Source organism: Cydia amplana, chromosome 17 (genome assembly GCF_948474715.1).
Source record: "Cydia amplana chromosome 17, ilCydAmpl1.1, whole genome shotgun sequence".
Taxonomy (NCBI): domain Eukaryota; kingdom Metazoa; phylum Arthropoda; class Insecta; order Lepidoptera; family Tortricidae; genus Cydia; species Cydia amplana.
Window position 1 is genome coordinate 13,332,630 of NC_086085.1, and position 22,736 is coordinate 13,355,365.

A 22,736-nucleotide genomic window follows, 5' to 3' on the forward strand; every position below is an offset into this window, starting at 1 on the left:
TTTCGTTTCGGCATAAAAAAAACGTTTCGGCCGAATCAAGAGAAACACCTTTGATTTAGGCTATGTATCAACATTCAACTTGCTGGTAAAGCCTGACCAGGAATATATGATCACGCGCCATGTTGCGGAATTTCACTGGAACTAAAGTTTTCATACAATACTGAACTGTCACCCTATACATGAGAATAACAGCGCCCTCTTGACAATGATCATATATTACTGGGAAGGCTGTAAGTCTATTTCAATCATAGTCTTATCTTATCTTATTGTTTTTGGGGGCCCTTGCGGATACACTTCGACCCATAGGGATCTTTTGTGCAATTACCCTATTTCAATCATAGTTGTATCAATTTACTGAAACGAAGGGCTGTTTTACAGCTTGACCCCTTGGGGCCAAAAAACATGCTTAATGGACATTGTATGAGGAAGACAGACAGTTGGCCACGAGCGTGGGGTTCTGACAGGACCGCATTTGTGAGACGGTTCGTCAGAAGGTTTCACAGTGATTTTTTAGTAGAAGTCAGCTCAAGTTCATATTCTGAATGAAATAATCTATCAAATTCTATATTTTACTCATATATCCGCGAATGAGAGATAGAAAACCAGTACTGTTGATATAGACGGATCTGTTGAGCCCAGTGAAAGCATATGCGTTCACTGGTTGAGCCCTGGTTGAGCCACTAAACTAGTGAACTAAAAGAGTGAAGTACTTCACAGCGTACGAAAGATGCATATCAATCTTTTCTTTTCAGTGACACATTTTGCTCATGTCTACAGCTCAGTTTGAGACTAACCCAAGTTTGAAAATATGTGTTAAAACTTCCCCCCAGTGCCGAAAACCCGACTATCGGGTATTTTATGATTCCATTCCCAGGCCGGACGACCCGATAGTCGGGATCGTGGTACCTTTATAATGAAGAAAGTTTGGATGTCTTGTTTGGCTGGGTGGCAATGAATGTGTTAAACTACATGGCCTCCGACACTGACTTAATATAAAAGAAATAGACACACAAAGCAGAACAAAAACGTCAAGAAATGTGGATCCCAATGACGTTTCGCACCATTTGCATTGATGATAAAAACGCTTACGTAAATTTTGAGTCAAGATAAATGTTTCGTACAGAAAAGAGCTTAATGTCGTAAGCATTAAGTGTCAAATTTGCAAACATAAGTACCAACACTGTTAAAAAATTTAGTCCGATGGCACTAAACGTAACGTATTTACGTCAAACAACGTCAAACGAGAATAATGAACGAATGGAGTCACTTTGGTACACTTTAATATGTATTACTGTACAGGAAAACCAATTGAAGTCATTGATATAGTATAAAGAACTGGATACCCAATCAGCCGCCAAAAATGGCCCCACAAAAGTGATGTCAAAACAGATCATGCATTACTTTTTCGTTTAGTCTTGTTTGAAACGCTCAAATGTGAAGTTGTCAACAATTACGAAATGTGCCGTTAAAATATGTAAAAATAACAATGATAAAACAAGGAAAAAGGATGGAATGTATTTCTTTCGGTTAGTTCTTTGGATAGCATTACATAATTTATGTAATCTGGTGGTAATTTTATGGTTTTGAATAAACAGAAGTCATTGATATAGTATAAAGAACTGGATACCCAATCAGCCGCCAAAAATGGCCCCACAAAAGTGATGTCAAAACAGATCATGCATTACTTTTTCGTTTAGTCTTGTTTGAAACGCTCAAATGTGAAGTTGTCAACAATTACGAAATGTGCCGTTAAAATATGTAAAAATAACAATGATAAAACAAGGAAAAAGGATGGAATGTATTTCTTTCGGTTAGTTCTTTGGATAGCATTACATAATTTATGTAATCTGGTGGTAATTTTATGGTTTTGAATAAATTAATTTGTTAGTACCAAAGAAGGGATGTCAAGGAACAAAATTCTATTGAGTCGATGTGAGGTCAATATTTTTTTATATTTTTATATGGAATTCATAAGAAATAATATTATGTTTAAATTGAAGATTTCCAAGAAAACCTATGCGACGTGCAAAGTGGACTGCTATTTAATTATAGCAAGAGATAGGGGTGATGCAGTTTTAAACAAGGCAAAACGGCACTTGTGTGTTTGGCCCATTTCCCTGTTTCCGACATATACACCACCAATAAGGGCTTATATCGACTAACTGTAAATGCTAAACCTGTCGGAACACAGTGACAACCACAGGATTTTTTTTTATAAAGTATAGGTAGACTTTATAAAAAAAATCCAATCAGTATCTAAATGTCCCCGTGCACCCGTGCTATGAGTAAATGTAGATCTTAAATACACAGTTATTTAATAAGTAGAATTTATTTCAAGGAAATTAGTATTTAAAGACGTATACTTACGAATTAAAAATTTTATTTGTTTGAATTTGGACCACGAATTAATTTTATTTGAGCTCCCGATTAAATTAAATTTGTTTTATTTATTACTTCAATTTTAATATTTTCCTGTACAGTAATACATATTAAAGTGTACCAAAGTGACTCCATTCGTTCATTATTCTCGTTTGACGTTGTTTGACGTAAATACGTTACGTTTAGTGCCATCGGACTAAATTTTTTAACAGTGTTGGTACTTATGTTTGCAAATTTGACACTTAATGCTTACGACATTAAGCTCTTTTCTGTACGAAACATTTATCTTGACTCAAAATTTACGTAAGCGTTTTTATCATCAATGCAAATGGTGCGAAACGTCATTGGGATCCACATTTCTTGACGTTTTTGTTCTGCTTTGTGTGTCTATTTCTTTTATATTAAGTCAGTGATTGAAGTAATAAATAAAACGAATTTAATTTAATCGGGAGCTCAAATAAAATTAATACGTGGTTCAAATTCAAACAAATTAAATTTTTAATTCGTAAGTACATATACGTCTTACGTATACTTATACGTCTTTAAATACTAATTTCCTTGAAATAAATTCTACTTATTAAATAACTGTGTATTTAAGATCTACATTTACTCATAGCACGGGTGCACGGGGAAATTTAGATACTGATTGGATTTTTTTTATAAAGTCTACCTATACTTTATAAAAAAAATCCTGTGGTTGTCACTGTGTTCCGACAGGTTTAGCATTTACAGTTAAGCCCTTATTGGTGGTGTATATGTCGGAAACAGGGAAATGGGCCGAACACACAAGTGCCGTTTTGCCTTGTTTAAAACTGCATCACCCCTATCTCTTGCTATAATTAAATAGCAGTCCACTTTGCACGTCGCATAGGTTTTCTTGGAAATCTTCAATTTAAACATAATATTATTTATTATGAATTCCATATAAAAATAAAAATAAATATTGACCTCACATCGACTCATTAGAATTTTGTTCCTTGACATCCCTTCTTTGGTACTAACAAATTAATTTATTCAAAACCATAAAATTACCACCAGATTACATAAATTATGTAATGCTATCCAAAGAACTAACCGAAAGAAATACATTCCATCCTTTTTCCTTGCTTTATCATTGTTATTTTTACATATTTTAACGGCACATTTCGTAATTGTTGACAACTTCACATTTGAGCGTTTCAAACAAGACTAAACGAAAAAGTAATGCATGATCTGTTTTGACATCACTTTTGTGGGGCCATTTTTGGCGGCTGATTGGGTATCCAGTTCTTTATACTATATCAATGGCCTCCGAATTAAAATATTAGGTAACAGTTCAGGATGTTCTCTACACCGAATGGCACGTAGCATGCTAATTCTATTTGAGAAAATCTCTTCATGACATAAATCTCTTAATTTTTATTTAGGAAGAGCGTGAAATTTATAATTTTGTAAGTTAGTAAAAATGTTGAGTCGACTCTCGATGTAGATCTACATTATATCAGGAAAAATCTTGATTCAGGGTATTTCCTAGATATATACAACAGCGACATCTAGCGCATAATAATTATGTGCCACATATAGGGATTATCCTAAGAAAACTCTTGATAGTGTGATTCAGAATTTGTAATAAAGATACACTGCATCGAGAGCGTAATCTTAACATTGGATGTATTAAATTCATATCCTTTTATGCGCGACACATAATGTAGGATGTTGTTGTTTTTGTTTTCTGCACCAAGAGGAACAATCATTAGCAAGAGTAAATGATATACCACTTTTATATACGAATATGCTCACGTTTTAAAATAAAATAAATATATTCAAAGGCCTTAAGTGTCCATTATTATATATTTACACATATAGTTTATAATCTGAACAACACGTACTGTAATTTCTAAAACGCTAAATGCTAAGGAGTTAAATTAAAGAACAGCACAAATATTAATTGTAATATATTGCAATAAATTTGTGTTATGGATCATTTCTAGTTTAAGCATTTTATAGAGAGCATTACGACATCCATATCACATTCTTAGGTTCCCTTATTTCTATGTAATTCAACAATATACAAGTCATTTTATATTTTTAACGAAACAATAACATTTTGGGAATGTTAACTATCATAAATATTGAACGTTTTTCCCGATTATATAGAGGTAACGCCGCCCAATACATGTCAAGCCGGAGTCGCTAGTTAACCTAAAATTCTTTGGCCTAGACTTCTTTTTGTAATTCTAACCGTCTATGTAACTCATTCATAACTGCAACTATTCTCGGTTCAAGTCTTGTAACAACTGAGAAATTGAGTACTTTAGACCTCAAGAAACTTTAGGTCAAAACATTTTGTAGGTCAAAAGTGTACACTATTACACGGACATGTATTTGAGCGGACGCGGCCTTTGCATTAATTGTCATTCCTCGCTCCCAGCGCCACTCATCGTAGGTCCATAATAGATCAGTTCTGGTATCTGTCCACCTTGCACTCCTGTCCCGTTGGTGCTCTCAGAAGAACAGTGGAATTGGAATGTCACTGTCCCCATGTATACTTCACTCAGTCCTTCCTGTCCGAAGTAACTCAGCTCGCTTCCATCTAGGATAGCGGAGGCTGTGTAGAAGTACTCCGGCTCTATTTGTATTGGGTTCTCGAAGTAAACATGGAATGTGTTACTTGAGCCATCCGAGAAGAACTTCGTGTTGTTTTCCGCCAGGACTCTGCCTAGGCGTTTCAGCTCGATCTTCACATTGTAATCTGCAGCACCGTTCGAAGATCCGTACAGTCCAAAGCCAACAACGAATATCCTCTTGTCTACGCAAAACTGTATAGAGTCGCATCTGCCGCGATATCGCCACTGATTGCTTCTATAAGCGCAGGATTGAAATCTGTGACATATCTGGAAAGGTAAAAGTTCTAATTATTTTTACGTACACATTTATAATTTAATGAAATGCGTCAATATTTACGTTACCTGGGACTTGAGTCCGGCTCGGGATTTGATCGGGTAGCACAGTGGTGGTTTGGCGCACGCGGTGAAATGCAAAAATATGTCTATGGTTTCTTGTGGTGTCAGTATCCCTATCTGAGCAGCGCTGTTGGCAAACTCTTCCAAAGACATTGTGGGGAATCTGATCAAGTATATGGCGTTTCCGAGCATTGCCCGTTTGTTGCTTGGTGTGGACTCAATTTCTTTTCTAGAACATTCTGCTTGGGCCCAGGCTAGCGCTGCCTCAAATAGATTAATTTCTTTGCAATTTAGAGTTTCTCTCGCTAGTACCGACTCCAGAGTTGAAATATCAATGTCAACGAATCCTTCTGATGTCAGGGCCATCTCAGCCTATAAATAATGAAATAATATTGTTTTATAAAATAGTTAGGTGTATTAAAACTGCAATACAGTTTGTTTCAAATGCTTTATTCAGATCTTTACAAATGAGTCGGAAATGTTACAAAAGTTGTACGACATTTCAACATTTACATGCAAATTCTAACATGCAGACACCAATTAATACAGACTGTATTGCAGTTTATATCTATCTACGTATTGACTAGGTATAGGTAGGTACACTTACACTTGGAATGTTATGGTGAATATGTACATACAGCCAGTACCAAAAGTAGCTGAGCAAGTGTTAAAAATGAGACATTTTTTTGTTTGTGCTGATTATTTTGACTACCTCACCCATTTAATTTTTGCTACTGGCTGTAGAAAGTTAGAAACAATGTTGCAAATCAACATTAATCTTAAACCTAAATCACAACCAAAACGCATAACATTGAGCATTAGAGTTTAGTGTACTAGTCGTTTCAGTGGCATAATTTTGAGATTCGTACTTCAAGTCTATTCATCACAGATTCATAGAGTATCACTGCTTTCCGCTTCAGGACTTGAAAAGTTTCGACTGGAAGACCGTGAAATGGTGACTAGGCTACTGTAGGATGAGGACGGCTCGAGGCATATTGTTGATATGTGTTTTGTGCTCTCACATACCTGGGCGTCGATCACTTCCCAACACCTCTGCATGAGCTCTGGCTCTTCGAAGAGTCTGGACTGGCTAAGGAGGAGGCAAGCATTTTTTGCTGTGAGACTGGTCTCCAGATAATTGACACAGGCTCGTGCTAGATGAGGCACTATGTACTTTTTAGCGACATATAGTGTTGATAGCACTGTGTCCGCTTCTAGCTGGATTTCATCACAGTATAAATACCTGGAAAAGAAATAGTGGTCAAATGAGCTCAGATTATTAAAACAGAACTTTTTTGGATAATAATCCAAAAAAAATTTAGCTTACTGTAATTTATTTCAATGGTCTGATTTGTTGTGTTGTGGGGTCTGATTTAATTTATGTATTTTCCACTCACTTCATTTTTGTCAAGTTCCTGTTTTTTTAACGAAATTATATTTTGTATTGTATACTAGAATAAATTATGATTTGTTATTAAAAAAAATATTCTTACTTTAATAATGTTAGGAAAGCTGAGGGCTCCACATCTGGAACCTCTATTTCTTGTTTACACTCCGCCAACCCTCCGTAAAACATGGCGTAGAACACGGAACTGCCTGTTGCTAAAACATACTTGTGCGCTGGGATCACTTGTGTGTGGCCTGAAATTAGGGAAAATTTTATTAGCCATTAATGTGTATTAATAAATCAAAATATGTATATAACTAAAGATTTTTTTTAAGAATTCCTTGGCATTCGATTAAGACAAAATGCTTTAGTAAACACATCTTCTGAACAATTGTAATGAATAAGCCACTTTAGGCAATACCTTAATATTTGAGGCTCAGAACATATTTAGTTTCACCAAGCAAAAACTAAAAATACAAAATGCATTTGATTATTAATAAATGTTAAACTTAAAATCTGTCTCTTACCGGGGCTTCCAACAACAAATGTGATATCAGCCATCAGTTGATTATTGAACATTGCTGCATTCCGCTCCCTTATGGTGGGCTTGGTAGCTTGCCAGTTGGGGTCCAGCGTGGCGGAGCCCGGGGGCGGCGCGGGGCTCGCCGTGGGCGACGGGACGGAGCTCGAGGACCCACAGGGGGAAGGCGGGCCACTGTAGCACTGAGACACTTGGGTGCCTGTCTCGCGCTGCGAGATCGTCTGACTGTGCGGCGGAGATAATGACTGGCCTCCATTGTTGATGTTTTCCGCTGTAAAATAAAAACACAATTATAAATCAATTAGCCAAATTCGAGCTAAGACCTAAGGCGAACGCCAAATCTTAGACCACAATAACCAGGTCAGGCGTCCGACTAATAGTTAGTTAACACAATCACGTCACTATAACTTGAATTCTCATAAGCGACCAAAAACGGCTCCCGCTAATGCATTATTGATCACACCTACGTCGTCTTTGACGAAGATGGAACTTAAAATCAATAATATCTTTCAAGACCGCGCTCACCGTTCATCCAAGCGTTGGTTTGTGCGACCGACATGCTATCCTGTAACCTCTTAGGAGGCTTTGACACAATTCTAGAACACAAATTCGACATAGTTTATAAACAACGCCCGCGGAATTGTTCAAATTCTTTTTAAAAACATTAGGGCCGCGTACTCGTACAGTTTGACGTCGGCCATATTGCTTGACGGCGAGGGACGGGCGCGGGAGGTAGGGGAAACGGCCAATCCAGTGAATCCGGTACAATGTTGCGTTCGAATACAAGAATACCATGTATTTATTTAGACTCGACGCAACCGTTATAGGCTTAGCACGCACTGCGGTTTTTTTCTTGCGGTTGCGGTCAAAATGTAGCAAGTTGCGTGCGTGCGCTTATAAAGAATGCCGTACGTTACATTTTTTGCGGTAGCGGAACCGCTTTTTAAAAACCGCAGTGCGTGCTAAGCGTTAATTTTATTGTGTATTTTAGTTGTATATTAGTGTGTTCTAGAAGGAAAAAAGGAACATAAAGTATAGAAAATGCAAATATTATAAATTTCGGTATACAGCAAACAACCCTTGTAGGTAACTTGTAGAATTTATTTAAAACGCATAGGTACCTAATCTTAGATCATAGGTATTCTTCGTCAGAGGCGAAAATCGAAACACGAAAATTCGCTCGAATAATGTGCAAAAGGGATAAAAAAAAGACAAAAGATTTTATTTGAATTTAGATGTTCGTGAAAGCCGTATTGAAAGCCGTTCGTGAAAGCCGACTTCTATGTTAAGATATTTTTATATGCATGATAAATGGCGTCACATCACCCATTAGAAAAATTTAAAGGTTTAAAATCTGTACTGTGTAAGTGTGTACTAATTTGAATTCTAAAATCATCAATTAAATCAAATATGTACTGACGCTACTAACAGGACAAACTCGCATAATATAGGTACAACATCCTAGAACAGTTTACCTTCAACCAACGGCCGTGGCCGTGGTCGTTGCCGGCGCTGCGTCGGTTCTTGACAGTTGTTGTTCACCTCCGCGAATCTGCCATCTTCGTTGATGAGGCTTTCGAAGAAATCTACGCTGCTGTCCATCGAGGTTTGCAGTCTCAGTTGGCACGCGTACCACACAAATCTGAATAGAAAATAACTATCTTATTTATTTATTATCTTAAACAATAAGCACTTACTAGTGAACGAGTATTGTGCTTCGCGTGAATTACGGGTTAGGTACAGACATTAACCATATTTATACCTATTAGTTATCTATCTACTTTTTATTGTGAATATACCATGAATATACAGAGTTTTTATACACCGGCAGTTCTGACATGGAGCCTTAAGCAATCTTGACAATCTTGTTTGCAATTGCATAAACCGAAAAATTATGATAGAGGCGGACTAAGTTTAACTTAAGGACTAAGGACGGTCAGTCAAATTTAATATAATAGGTATAAAAATAAATTATGATAAAATATATATTAATTTGTTAAAATATTTGATTTGTAGTTCAGATCCACCAAAATTGCTCATGTTGCGTTAAATTAACATAGGAATATCTGTGAATGTAAATTCATGCAAAATAGTTTTCATTGACGTCTGTAATTGAGGCAAATACGTAGTAAGATTCCAAGTTTTTTTTTCTGGTAACCACGAAATTTTTTGTATTATTTTCTAAACGTAAGTATACGTACGTACCACGTCTTTGTTATTTGTGTTTGTATTGTTCAATAAATAAAGGTTTTTAATTGGCCATTGTATGGTTTATAGATTTAGGAGAGAACTACATAAAACTGTCGGCACCACGTGTAAGGGACAACAACATGTGGACTGGTGACCCTTGGCCATTGGTCGACAATTGTATTTACATTACTATTGTATGTAAAATATGTTGACTTCACACTAGAAGATTGATTAGCATTGATTAGGCATATGATGCACCTGTTTCGGTAATTTTCCTGTAATGAAAAAATAACAGGAGAATTTTCCAGATGCATTATTAGCTAAGGGAATCTTCTTCCTCGTCTTCATATACGTCACCTTCTTAGAATTAGAGATAACTTCGCTAAAGTTAACCAATAAGCATAAGGGTAAAGCATTATATGCGATAAAAATGTAAAGTAAACGGTGAGTAATAATCACGTTGCTTGAGATCTCAATTATACAGGCTGGTCCAAACATAGACGGTCAAAATTTTGTTTAGATTCTTTACATCGTGGGCTATCAGAATATACCCCATGTATGTTAACCGATTTTTCGTAGTTTACGTTTTTCGAAGAAACTTTGACTTTAGTTTAGTCTTCTTTTTTTCCAACTCGCAGCCAAGTGAGGATGCTGATTTTTTTTAGCAACTATGCCGTTTGTAAAGGATTATATTACAAAAAGAAACATTCAAAAAAGTTCAGTAGTTTTTTTTAAATAAATTAATTGGTTCGCCCGGGAATTTCTTAACAAAAATTAAAAGTTCGAAAATTCTTAACTCGTTTTCACTACGAAAAATCTGGTAACATACATGGGGTATAATCTGATAGCCCACGATGTTAGGAATCTAAAAAAAAAATTTGGTCGTCTATGTTTGGACCACCCTGTATGGTACGTAATTTCATCAAACAAACTCGTCCATAAACATTAAGTGCCGAAAAAACGGTTCGCCCTCTCGACCTCCGCTCATGAATACAGTTTTCTAATTGTTACATGAAATTGAAAATATACAATGCGTCAGTGCATGAATTAACACAGGTTAATTAGACATGTCGATTTGTTGACCAGCGAGCTAGTGACTATTATTCCTTTGAACGAAGTTATGTTTCTATTACAAGCGCTAAAAACATGCCATTCCACTATTTTTAGTCGGTTCGGTTTGATGTGAAACTATTTTTGAATATCATATTTGATATGATAATTAAGTTGTTTCCTAGCAATATTAATTCAATCTGCGGACTATATAACAACGTGTTTTCCGAAAATAAAATAACCTGTTAGTTATTAGATACAGTCAATAACACCTGACAGGATATGACATTCAAAAATATCTAATGGTTTTGCTATGGAAGTGTTTGATTTTCTCAAACATTTTTCAGCGTATTGTTGTGATGTCTGCCTACCTAAGTACTGGAATTTTTCATCAACTATTACTGAAAGTAAATCACCATATTTTTTGTATTTACTATGAACAGTTGTGCGAAGCTAATATTTTTGTCGCCTGGTTATAGGTACTATGTGCGTCTCATTTCAGACTAGATATTCGCTCAGCTTCTCATAACTTCGCAAGTATCTGGGCTCAAATACTGCATAAAATCAACGACATGTTATGTTTAAAGTTCCTTGGAATATACGTGACGATTTTATAGAATACGGATTAAATGTGGGTACCTAGAAACTCAAATTTTACGGAAAATCCACGTTGCCCAGAATCTCATTAAATATATGTTGATATGCCGGTTGCAACGCTTTTTACTTGTGACTGGTAACGTGTTGTAAGACTTGAAATCAATACAAAAGCCAAATTTTATAGCAGCCGGCTCGATGGGCCAACGCTTGACGCCATTGCTGTAAATGTTTATATTACTCTGTTGACTGCCCTCTTCTTTTAATCTTATCTTTTGTCTTATGACTAGTATTAAGTAGGTCTTATTTGTCTAACAGAACGCAGCTGATCGTGAATAGATATGATTTGTTAAGTTAGGTTCTATACTATGATTATCTTTACTGTATTAAAATTCTCTAGACCATCTTGTTTTGACAATGCATGAATATTTAAATTTTGTCATGGAGTAATAGAGCCAGGGCTATAACCGCGAAAATCGATTTATGCAAATTGCGGGCATTTTTCTCTCACTCACTCTAATTATGACTTCATTGTAGTAAAAGAGAAAGATCCCCGCAATTTGCGAATTTCTGTTTTCGCGGTAGCCCCTCAGGCTAAGCTAACACTGCACCGTGTTTAATAATACAGCGCGGGGAAGGGTTACCAATTTAACATAAATGTCTAACTTGTTTGATATTATAACGTTTAAAATAGCACTTGCACACTCTGTGCTATCAAACACGGTGCAGGTGCAGTTAGCTTATCCCGTATACTCTACCTATATAATTTCCTATACGGCTTTAACGAATCTTTTCATTTACACACGGATGAGAACTTAATTGGTATTTTGCGCCTAGCCTATTGAAAAATGGATTGCCTTTACCCGGTTTAATTAAAATATTATTATGTACCTATTTATGTAAGAATATAATTATTTTAGCATGTTATAGAATCCATGACAGCGAAATGAAATATTATATTTATTATAATACTTTAAACTCTCGCGTTTTGTACACATATTTTACACAAACGGATCTACCGCCATATAATTTCATGAAAATATATCGCTCTAGACTCGTTTGTGTAACTAAATATATTTATTTTAAAAGTGTATTTTTATGTCATGTAGAAAAAATACAAGTTTGCTTGAACCTGACTCATATTTCCTTAATTATTTTAAATGATATCTTAAAATATGTTTGACGCGTTACTTAAACAAGTTTTTTCATCAAAACAAGCAAATAAAATAGAACGTCCGAATAAAGTACCTAAATTAAAATAACAAACCGGTTAGCGAAGTATGTGAGGTCCGCTTTTGTGAAAATCAAGCCTAAAACTATTTTTCCTAATATCACAGGTATTTTCGGAGTTCCAAAAACAGTCCCCTTCATTTCATTTTCTGGTACTGCATCCGTTCATTTTCACAACACTATTCACTGAAAACCGGTACAGTTTTTTTACTTTTAATTTTTATGCATTCAGCAAAGCTTAAGTATCCGAACGGGATATTGTTTTCGATTTATTATTTTTTTAAATAACGAATAAATGCGTTTGCATTGGTGCGTTCGAACAGACTGCCGCAGCGCGCAGACGCGGCCGGTCACGCACTACTATACTATAGTTTGCGCAAGGTCACCTGTCTCCTAGGCGCCGGTGGACAGCCGCCAAGCCTGAGCGAGATGGAATAAGTACATGTGTTATCTGTGCTCGCTTATCGATCCATTGTATCAATCAGCGATGGTATTGTCGACCTTGATTATTTTTGTTTTTATTAAAATTGCATAGACCGGCCCGGGCCGGGTTAAACCAGTTTCACCATTTATGGAGTTTGCCCGGAACCAACAACGTTGTTTTGTAGCAGTTTGCAATTTGCATGTGACTTTTAGATTAAATTAATCAATACACCTACAGGAATTAACTGATGATTACGACGATGGTAGTAATTAGTCAATTAGCTGGGTACATATAATAGAGCACGTGTAGTGTATAGATAGCATTCACGCAGAATTAAAAAAACCGGCCAAGTGCGAGTCGGCCTCGTGTACTAAAGGTTCCGTACCTCTTCTTCTTCCTCGCGTTGTCCCGGCATTTTGGCCACGGCTCATGAAAGCCTGGGGTCCGCTTGGCAACTAATCCCAGGAATTGGCGTAGGCACTAGTTTTTACGAAAGCGACTGTCATCTGACCTTCCAACCCAGAGGGTAAACTAGGCCTTATTGAGATTAGTCCGCTTTCTTCACGATGTTTTCCTTCACCGAAAAGCGACTGGTAAATATCAAACGATATTTCGTACATAAGTTTCGAAAAACTCATCGGTACGAGCCGGGGTTTGAACCCGCGACCTCCGGATGCAAGTCGCACGCTCTTACCGCTAGGCCACCAGCGCTTGCTTAAGGGTTACGTACCATTACGCAAAAAAATCACGTTTGTTGTATGGGATTATATTTAAATAGGTATTTATTTTATTTTGTTTTTAGTATTTTGTTGTTATAGCTATCACGGTTTATGAGTTACAGCCTGGTGACAGACAGACGGACAGGCGGAGTCTTAGTAATAGGGTCCCGTTTTTACCCTTTGGGTACGGAACCCTAATAAAACGAGACAGAAGTGATTTTATGTTCAAGTACTAAGTAATATGACTGTTCGATTGCTCCAGTTTAAAATTTAACCACATAATGGTGTTGGCCGGTCGAAGTATTTAGCAGATGGCGCCATCATAGCTTGCTCTGTCAATCCCTAAAGTTGTGTAAAAATTTTGTTTTTTTATGCCCTGGATGTCTTAAGCCAAATCTCATAGAAAAAGGGGCAAGCTATAATGGCGCCTTCTATGCAAACCTTTGACAGTTGCCAACCCCATTGGTCCAAAACCAGGGTGGGAGTGCCGTGTGGTGCCGGCATCAGAAAATAATAGCACCACCCCATCTCATCCCGTGGGTGTCGTATAAGGCGACTAAGGGAAAACTGGCGACAGATATGCATATGAGCCTTCCTTAGCGGGGTCCTTGCTCACAAGAGCTGTGCGCGCGCCACATCGAAAAAAAAAAACCAGGGTGGGACCACAATCATAGCGTTTGCGGGATGAAAATCGAAATACCTTAACTTGCGTAAACATCTTAATCAATAATCAATTGATTTCTTTAACAAGCTGCATAGAATGATGTCATACCTAATGTATAATTCGTACCTATTGTATTGAAATGAGTTATGCTAATCATAAAGTGACCCCCTTTTAGGACAGTGCGTTTAGTGCGAGACGTAAAACATTGCACTTGAGCGCAGTTATTTGTTAGAATCAGACAAACCAAAAATACTTTAATTAACCCGCAGTCGCACTTACTCATCTCATCTTTATTTTACTCATTTAATTAAGACACTAATAGTTATCATCAAAAACCACCGAGCAAGGTTAATTCTAGGTGACTCTGTCACCGATACACAATGTATATTTCTGCACAGTAGGTATCTATTACTAACCTAGGTCATGGATAACTTGTGGATAACACATGCACATACGGGTTGTCTTGTATTGTAAACCAACGCACGATGAAAATGAACTACGATTTTAATTGTTTCCGAGGAAATTGATAATTTTGACAGATTATTATCATATATCCAGACTGTATCTATTTAATTAAGTACACATATAAGTATGGATTGTGACTAGCTAGTAGGTATATTAGAATACATGCCTACACATTTCAGTGCATTGTCCATTAAACCATAGATTAAGTAAACAATGTGCACATACACAATACACATTACAAATTGTCATTAAAACTTCTTGAAGAGTGGTTGTGAAGAGGGCTATTGTGCGACCTGTCATCGTTAATGTCTATAAGTACTTATATAGTCGTGAAACCCGTGAATACTAGTGATGTTTTGTTGATGAATTAACAAATAAAGACATTCTGGCCTCGAATGTCCAATTCCTGGAATGTCCATATGACTCGAATGTCCAATTCCTGGAATGTCCATATGCCTCGAATCATCATCACAGCCATAAGACGTCCACTGCTGCATAGGCCCTCCAGATACTTTGACCATCAGTTGAATGTCCAGTATTGATTTTGTTTATATTTACTTACATACATATATCATCAACTCTCTATGACGCGTTCAAAAACCACAAATTACGGCCAACCCTAAAATAAACTGTTCTGTTACAACAAATTTCTTATCGAATTTAAACCTACCTATACGGCTACCATCAGTTTGGCACTGACATAAACGCCGTCGAGAACGTAGGTAATTTACTTTCTATACATCTCGCTCGTACTCGCATATTTGTGCAAACGAGATGTATAGAAAGTAAATTACGTTCTCGATAGCGTAAATGTCAGTTTTGACACTGTCAGTGACTCATGGTACGGGCTCTAGGCTCTCCGAAACATGTCGCGCGAGCGCGCGAGTGACTTAAAACAAGTGAATCTAAACCGTAAAATTATCCAAAATTTCTTATTAATGAAATATTGCGTAATAATAAAGTTGATATCGATTTAATAAAGAATAAATTTGGTTTGACCTATTTCTAGTATCAGTTGAGAATGTTGAGATGACGATGACATTTTGTGTGTGATAATTTTCCGCAATGACGGTCTTAGCATTCCTGTTCGGTGTTCCTGAACACATCATAGACATCTTGTAATAATTATGTGAGCTTACATAATTAGGCATCAAAACACGCGTATGACGTTCTTATAAAACTCGCTTTCAGCTCGTTTCATAACCCCACACTTGTATTTTGTAGCAGTAACATAAAACTATAACATGGGTATGCATTAGCTCTACTTTGTCAATAAGGATAAATCCTTGCATTAATAAAATCGTTTGTTCTTGTTTAAAATTCCATTTACACATGATGGGTGGTCATCACGTAACACACATTACAGCAGCTTATTCTAAAGGGGTTTCTACTTGTTAAAGAGATCGTCTAGTGTAAATAGACCCTTATGTCCGTCCGTAAGAAGTATAACTCTCGTCTTCCACGAAGTCCGCTTGTCAACCTTATCTCAAGAATCGGCACAGGCACTAGATTTTACGGTGACTACGGTATCTGGCCTTCCAACCTACATTGAAAATTGGGTGAAATGGGGCCCAAAAGGTCACAGTTCCGAACAACTGACAGGCCGATATCATCCGGCGGACTGGTAATAAAAGTGGGCTCCTTTAGGGCCGGGTTTACTTACGACGTTTTCCTTCTGCTCCGGGCAATGAAAGTGGATGTGGATGTTAGAGATGCCACAAATATTCGGCAACTAGGTATTCGGCCAAAACCGCTATTCGGGGCATCTCTGGATATCATCAATTCATCACATTTATCTTGTTTTTAAGATTTTGAGTTGAGTATGAAATTAATAAGCTTGTAGACTTAATAGTATGGATATCAAAAATAATATCTTTAAAATTATCGTTTCAGAGATTTTTCATAACCTTTTATTTTAGATCAGGATTTTCCAGTGGGGCCCAGCGAAACAACTTTACAGAGGATTTTCTTCTCTTTTTATTACATTACCGAGTTACCGACGAACTAACTTTTTTACCTGAAAGTTAAGCTGTGAACTTAATGAATAGCAGCTGCTTTATTTCTATATTCTTGTGCGAATCACTTCTATAGCTACCCACTCTACCCAGTATAAATTTACCTCTAGATCTATAACAATCATGCGCTATAGGAGATCAGTCACTACGGCTATCTAAATTCTAAAGTATTTGAATACCAGCTACCTTATCCAAAAGCCATTAAACACATTCCGTTTAAAAAGGGCGTAAGCGTCGTTGTTTTTGATATGAAGATACGTCGTATTAAGAAAAGATCGGTTATCGTAATGCAGGTCGTGCTCCAAGTCCATAAACGGGCCATATGCATGCGCGGGAGTCGACAAGCTTGTGGGCTTACGCATAGCGTTGTCCATCCCAATGTTTTTAGTGTGGCCTTTGTGCTAATATTCGGTCGTTTATGACCATGAGAGAGCGAAAGGTGTTTCAGCTTTAGCCAAAAATGCTCGTATGTCCGGATTCCGGATAATGTATACTCTTTTTGCATTTCTCAGTGAAGGAAATATCGTTGAATTTCTTTAGTTTTGAAATCGACTGAAACAAGAGAAATGCAACTCTGTTCCTAATGATCGGTACTACAGCTAAAGCCCATCTAAAATACCTTTGCACTGATTAGAATAGAACAAATGGGGGGAGTGTCATTATAAGCGTCATAAGTTCATAGAAACGGGACATTAATCATGGCATTGTAAAATTTTGTCATTAAAAATCCATGCAAAGTTATCTTGGTTCGATTCTAGGACCGTGGGCCTTACGACAAGAGATAAATAAGTGACCGAATATGTAAATAACTACGCATTGCGATCACGGAAGGGAAGTAGAGCGGTTTCATAGGCCAACATGTTGCAGAATGACGCTGTGAAATGAAAGAAAGAACAGAGGGCCTACCGCGAACCACGTTTGACGTGTTGCCTCCCTGTCACACTTACGTGCGAATTTACAAGAGCGACAGAGAGGCAATACGTCGAACGTGGTTCGCGGTAGGCCCTCTGTTTCACTCCATTGTGTACCGCAGTTGTACAACGTACAACGTATACTAACGAGCCTAGGTGAATAGCGAATATCGTTTTATTAAAACCTATATATACATAAAACAGTCCATTTCTTTATGACAGACATCGTACAGCCTAAACCCTTGAAAATAGAGACCTTAAATGTTGTATAGAGCTCCACTAAGAAAAATAAAATATTTTTTGATATTAAATCCTTAAGGGGCTACCTGCGGTTTTCATCGATTTTTGATAAGTTTTGAATCGTATCTGCTACATTTGCACTACAGATATAGGCCACCAAACGAAGGAATTACTGCGGAAATAATACATGTGTAAGCAAATTTTGGCAAAGTTGGTTTGGAATGGTGTAACAGATTATTTCCGTAAAAGAAATTTTTTTGCTGTGGGCTACCGTTTACGAGTTATTTACGAAAAACCAAAAAAAAACGACCTTAGTACAAATTATAGGCAACTTTCCCACATTAATATATTTTGAAATATTTATCCTAGCGAAAAAATGTACTGAACCTTTTTTTGTAGGAAATTTTATATGGATTACTTATGTACCTAATAGAACATTTTTTGCTACGGGCCACCGTTTAAGAGTTATTTACGAAAAACTCTAAAAAGGTACCTTAAACCCCCCCCCCCCCCCTACCCGCTAACTTCACCCCCACCCCCGGGTACTTTTAGTATCTTGTTTAATACACCATTCCATACTAACTTTGCCAAAATTTGCTTACACATGTATTATTTCCCCCGATTGGCAATTTTTGGTGTTCGTTTGGTGTACTAATAGATTTATAAGAGAAACGGCTATCGGTATTTTTTTTATCTCCATTTTTGTCTACCGGATTTTGAAAGAAGTGAATACTAATTTTTTTAAGATTTTTAAACATTTTCAAAAAAAACACTTGATCGGTGGCGGAGCCGTATTGTTAGTTTGTATAATAAATCTAAGTTATGTAAATCTTGCTCTGCTAATGCAATAAATATGCCTGTATGTGTATGTAGTACTTATTTACCTCGCACTGAATCCATAAAACGACCACCTGCACCAATTAAACCGAGAACATAAATGTTTTTTCAACGACATCCAATCCACCATAATGGGATTTACGTCAATGCCGCAATTATTGTGTGGTTTAGAGTCTTGATGAATAAACTAATAGGTATGTTTTCAAAATCTTACTGTACAAAATCGTGATAGTATAATGTCCTATTAGGCACTGGCATTGGTTTCATCAATGTGACAATTGTCACCTGACAGTGACAATTCGCCATACATTGCTGGTCCAACAAGTAAACATGTCTTCACGCATTTGATGATGACAGTCCTTACTTATCTGTACTGAAATGTACTCAAAACTGCCTGAGTGCCTGTGTCAGTTGCCAATTGTCATTTGTCAGCGTCGTGAAACAGGACTTCGTCTCGGATCCGCTATGTTCAGCGTCATATTACATAGGACACAAAATTCAATACATATTTCTATAGAATGTGACTGTGTGATGTGTGACGCATCGTTCAGCGTTAATTGGAGAATGGAGACCAAGGGCTAAAACCTCCTTTATTACCGAAATATTTTATTGACCGAAGCGTAGCGAAGGTCTACGTTTTGACTCGGGCTCGGGCATTTTGCTTTTGTATGTCCGGATGTTCTCCTCTACAGGTCACAATTCTTAACCGATTCTTGTGAAATTTTGTGACCAGATTCTATGAGTAAATAAATTTTTTTTTGTCGATCCCGTTTTTGGAAGTTTTCAAAAATGGAGGAGTTGTGATACCTCGCGCTTAAACAAATAGTCGTATCGATATCATAAGAGTATTTTCTTTTTGAGACATATTTACATAGTAAATGGCAAAAAATGCAGAAAAATTGTATTGCTGATTTAGGCGGTATTTAGATATTTAGTTTGTACTCGAGAATGAGTAGCCGAATTTCGTCAGCTTAGCTAAGAACTATCATGACGCATTTTGTAAACAACCGCTTTTTTTGTTTGCACACAGAAAGTCTGGGTTCGATTCCCAGTAAGACATAACTTTTTGTATTTTATTTTTTCACTTAAACTTCGTATTTTTTTTAATGAATTAAAATCTTTGTATTGTTGATTGATCGAACCGCTGTGTGGCGCTGTCATCGTGCACGGTCCCAATCCCAATAAGCTATGCTCGCGAGGTCTACAGCTCACAGAGCCACTAGTGTAGAATGTTTTCAGTTTTATAAAAAATCTAGCCTGTGCCCGAGACTTCGTCCGCAAATAATTCCCAACTTCAATAACCTTAATTCTGGGATACCTATAATGAATTATATATATGGGGCATTATCTATGAAAAGGGACCTTATTGTCGATGGGGCTTACGCCGCACAGCGTCGCGCGGCATTGTATTTATATCGGAGCATCGTTAACAATGGCGTAAGCGCCATCGACAATTAAGGTCCCTTTTCATAGATAACATGAAACATCACATATAGTCTAAATTCAATCCAATATTAAGTAGTAGGATAACTGAGGTAAGAAGTAGGACGTAGATGTAGAACCAAAACCACTGATGTTAGGACGTTAGTTACAAATAGAGACGGAATCCTGAACACTTAAAGGAGCCTACTGATTAAGTACCAGTCCGCCGGACGATATCGGCCTGTCAGTTGTTGGGAACTGTCAACTTTTTGTTCTAACTGACAGGCCGATATCGTCCGGCGGACTGTTAATCAGTGGGCCCCTTAAGAGTCTTAAGACCTTGATGGACAGATACATCATAAAGAAAGGCTTCGTCTGTCATGCGTGAAGAATTTAATTACCAAATATTGCAAAAAATTGTTCTCATGATCGTAGCAATAGGAAATTCGTGACTTTTAGAACTCTATAATCCAATTTTATCCGCGTATTGTATTGCTTTTGTGTTCTCTGCGTGAGAATTAATCTAAATAAAATCAAGGAAGGTGATGATTTGATTATCATAGACACGTAAACAGTTTTACCTCAACTGGGTCATTACATGCAGTTGTGTATAAACATACTCGTAATTTTGCTATGTACTTTCACTACACTTACACAAATAGATAGAACAATGGACCAAAATACCTGCCAGTTCCACCTTGTAATATTAAGTTACTAGCTTTTGCCCGCGACTTCGTCTGCGTGGAGTTAGTAATTTGGGTAGCTTATTTTTTTAACGATTCCTTATACAAACTTCCACCCCCCTTTTCACCCCCTTAAGGGGCGAGTTCTGAGATAAAAAGCATCCTATGTCCTTCCCCGGGACTCAAACTATCTTCATACCAAATTTCAACTAAATCCGTTCAGCGGTTTAAGCGTGAAGAGGTAACAGATAGACAGACAGACACACTTTCGCATTTATAATATTAGTATGGATGATTACAAATCCCTACTAATATTATAAACCGCTGAACCCATTCATATTAAATTTGATATAAGGATAGTAAATGTCTCTACTATGTACTAGAGAATGGCAGGATTCTTTTTCCGTGTTAATTGTCTTATCCGATCCGTTAGTCCGTTACTAATGGATGCATTGAACAATGTACCTACCATCGCCTACACCGTTAACTGACAGTTCGTAAATCTTATTACAATAGGCATAAGGTCCACCGACAGTTAAGTGTGTGTACTTAATTTTCATTTTTCTTTTCTTAAGTGAAGGAAAACTATGCAGTGATTATCACTGTCTGCTCGTGTTATTGGCAAGTTTACCTCTAACTAGGCCTTCCCTTGAGACTGCCTATAGTGCCTACTGCTTAAGCCTATGGACTATTGTCCACGGCCACGGTAACTAAAGGGTCGACAAACTTTTAAGGATAGTACCAGCGGGCTTATGATAGTTATGATGGACGGCACTTTTTGACACCGGATTGAAAAATACATACCTAACTAGGTACTAGGTTGAAGAACCACCCTGTTCAAATTATAGTTAAAATTCAAATGTACTTACATAATAAAAAGCAGTGTCGCTACATCAAGGTTCAAAGTGCATTCATTTTCATCGATCTTAAAAGTGTATAAAGGAGCCATTTTGGTATAGTCACGTGCAACAAATATAAGTAACACAGAAAAGTGTAAATAAATATTCAGATACCTATTCAACTATAAGTAGTTATATGTTTTACAAGGGGGCAAAGTTGTTGTTGAACTTTCGTGCTATTATTATGTGGTATCGCCATGTGCAACAACATCTAACATAGAAAATTGCGAATAAATATCTTATTCAATCATATCTACTTATAAAACTAAGAGCATGTCCATAATTTCTCGTGATTAATAATCAACAGCAAAAGTCATGGATTTTATGCTTCACGCTGATTTAATTAACATTTAAGGATTAATACAGATAGTCATTAGTTATTTTGGTAAAATCATGTTCGTCTAAAAAATAATATTTACGCAGTCGATGCGATCCAAAACAAAGTTTGTTATTGAAAAGATCGTGCATAACTTATTCCGCTTTTAGTTCGGTTTTGTTGGTTTATTTAAGCTATTTTATAAAAAAAGCATGACCAAGTGATTTTAAAGGAAATAATAAGTAAAACTCGACTGATTATCTACTTTAAAATTCTTATAATCAAAAGATATAACCACTCATACAGGCATATAACCTACATACACCACACTTTACCTATATCTTACACTTTACACTTGAAGACATATCGAACATATTTCTTTGAGTTGTGTTGGTTGGAGCCTTATTACACTGGTAGAGAATTTTAAATGTGAGGCAATAAATCGTGTAGACGAATAGGTACTAAACTATTGGCTATAGGTCACGTAAAGTAGTTACATATAATAAAATATCTTTATTTCGAAGAACAGACTTCATAGTTGTTAGTAACAAACAGTAAAATTAAAACAAATAAATTAAACTTAAAGCTAAGGGTTAGTATTAGTTATAAGTAGGTACATACACATTTAATATTTAATAAGGGCTATTTGCTACCCCTTTAATTTGCCCAATCCAATAGGCGAGAATTGGGCTATCATATTTGTCAGCAATAAACATACAAACAAACAAACATATACATACAATCATGTATTTAGGAGAAAACTTTGACAAATGAAACAGCAATCTTTATTGTTCAAGTTAAAAGGCCTGTACGAGTATATGTACAGAA

The 22,736-nt window shown here is 36.7% G+C and overlaps 2 protein-coding genes across 3 annotated transcripts in view; one reads left to right on the forward strand and one right to left on the reverse strand.

The window, feature by feature from the left end:
• LOC134655846 (transcription factor IIIB 90 kDa subunit) overlaps positions 1-22,736 on the forward strand; it is a 51,415-nt gene that overhangs the window by 3,165 nt on the left and 25,514 nt on the right. The gene's annotated exons all lie outside the window — the stretch shown is intronic.
• On the reverse strand, positions 4,719-12,657 carry LOC134655809 (BTB/POZ domain-containing protein 6-B). 2 transcript variants are annotated; one of them, XM_063511286.1, is made up of 7 exons: positions 12,351-12,657; positions 8,725-8,891; positions 7,236-7,520; positions 6,815-6,962; positions 6,348-6,564; positions 5,328-5,693; positions 4,719-5,252 (listed from the first exon to the last, which is right to left on the reverse strand). In XM_063511286.1, exons 1-7 carry the CDS (start codon positions 12,452-12,454, stop codon positions 4,773-4,775), a joined length of 1,767 nt encoding a protein of 588 aa, XP_063367356.1. In that variant the 5' UTR covers positions 12,455-12,657; the 3' UTR covers positions 4,719-4,772. The 2 variants fall into 2 exon arrangements, with proteins under 2 accessions (XP_063367356.1, XP_063367357.1); XM_063511287.1 differs by lacking the exons at positions 8,725-8,891; positions 12,351-12,657 and adding an exon at positions 7,775-7,965.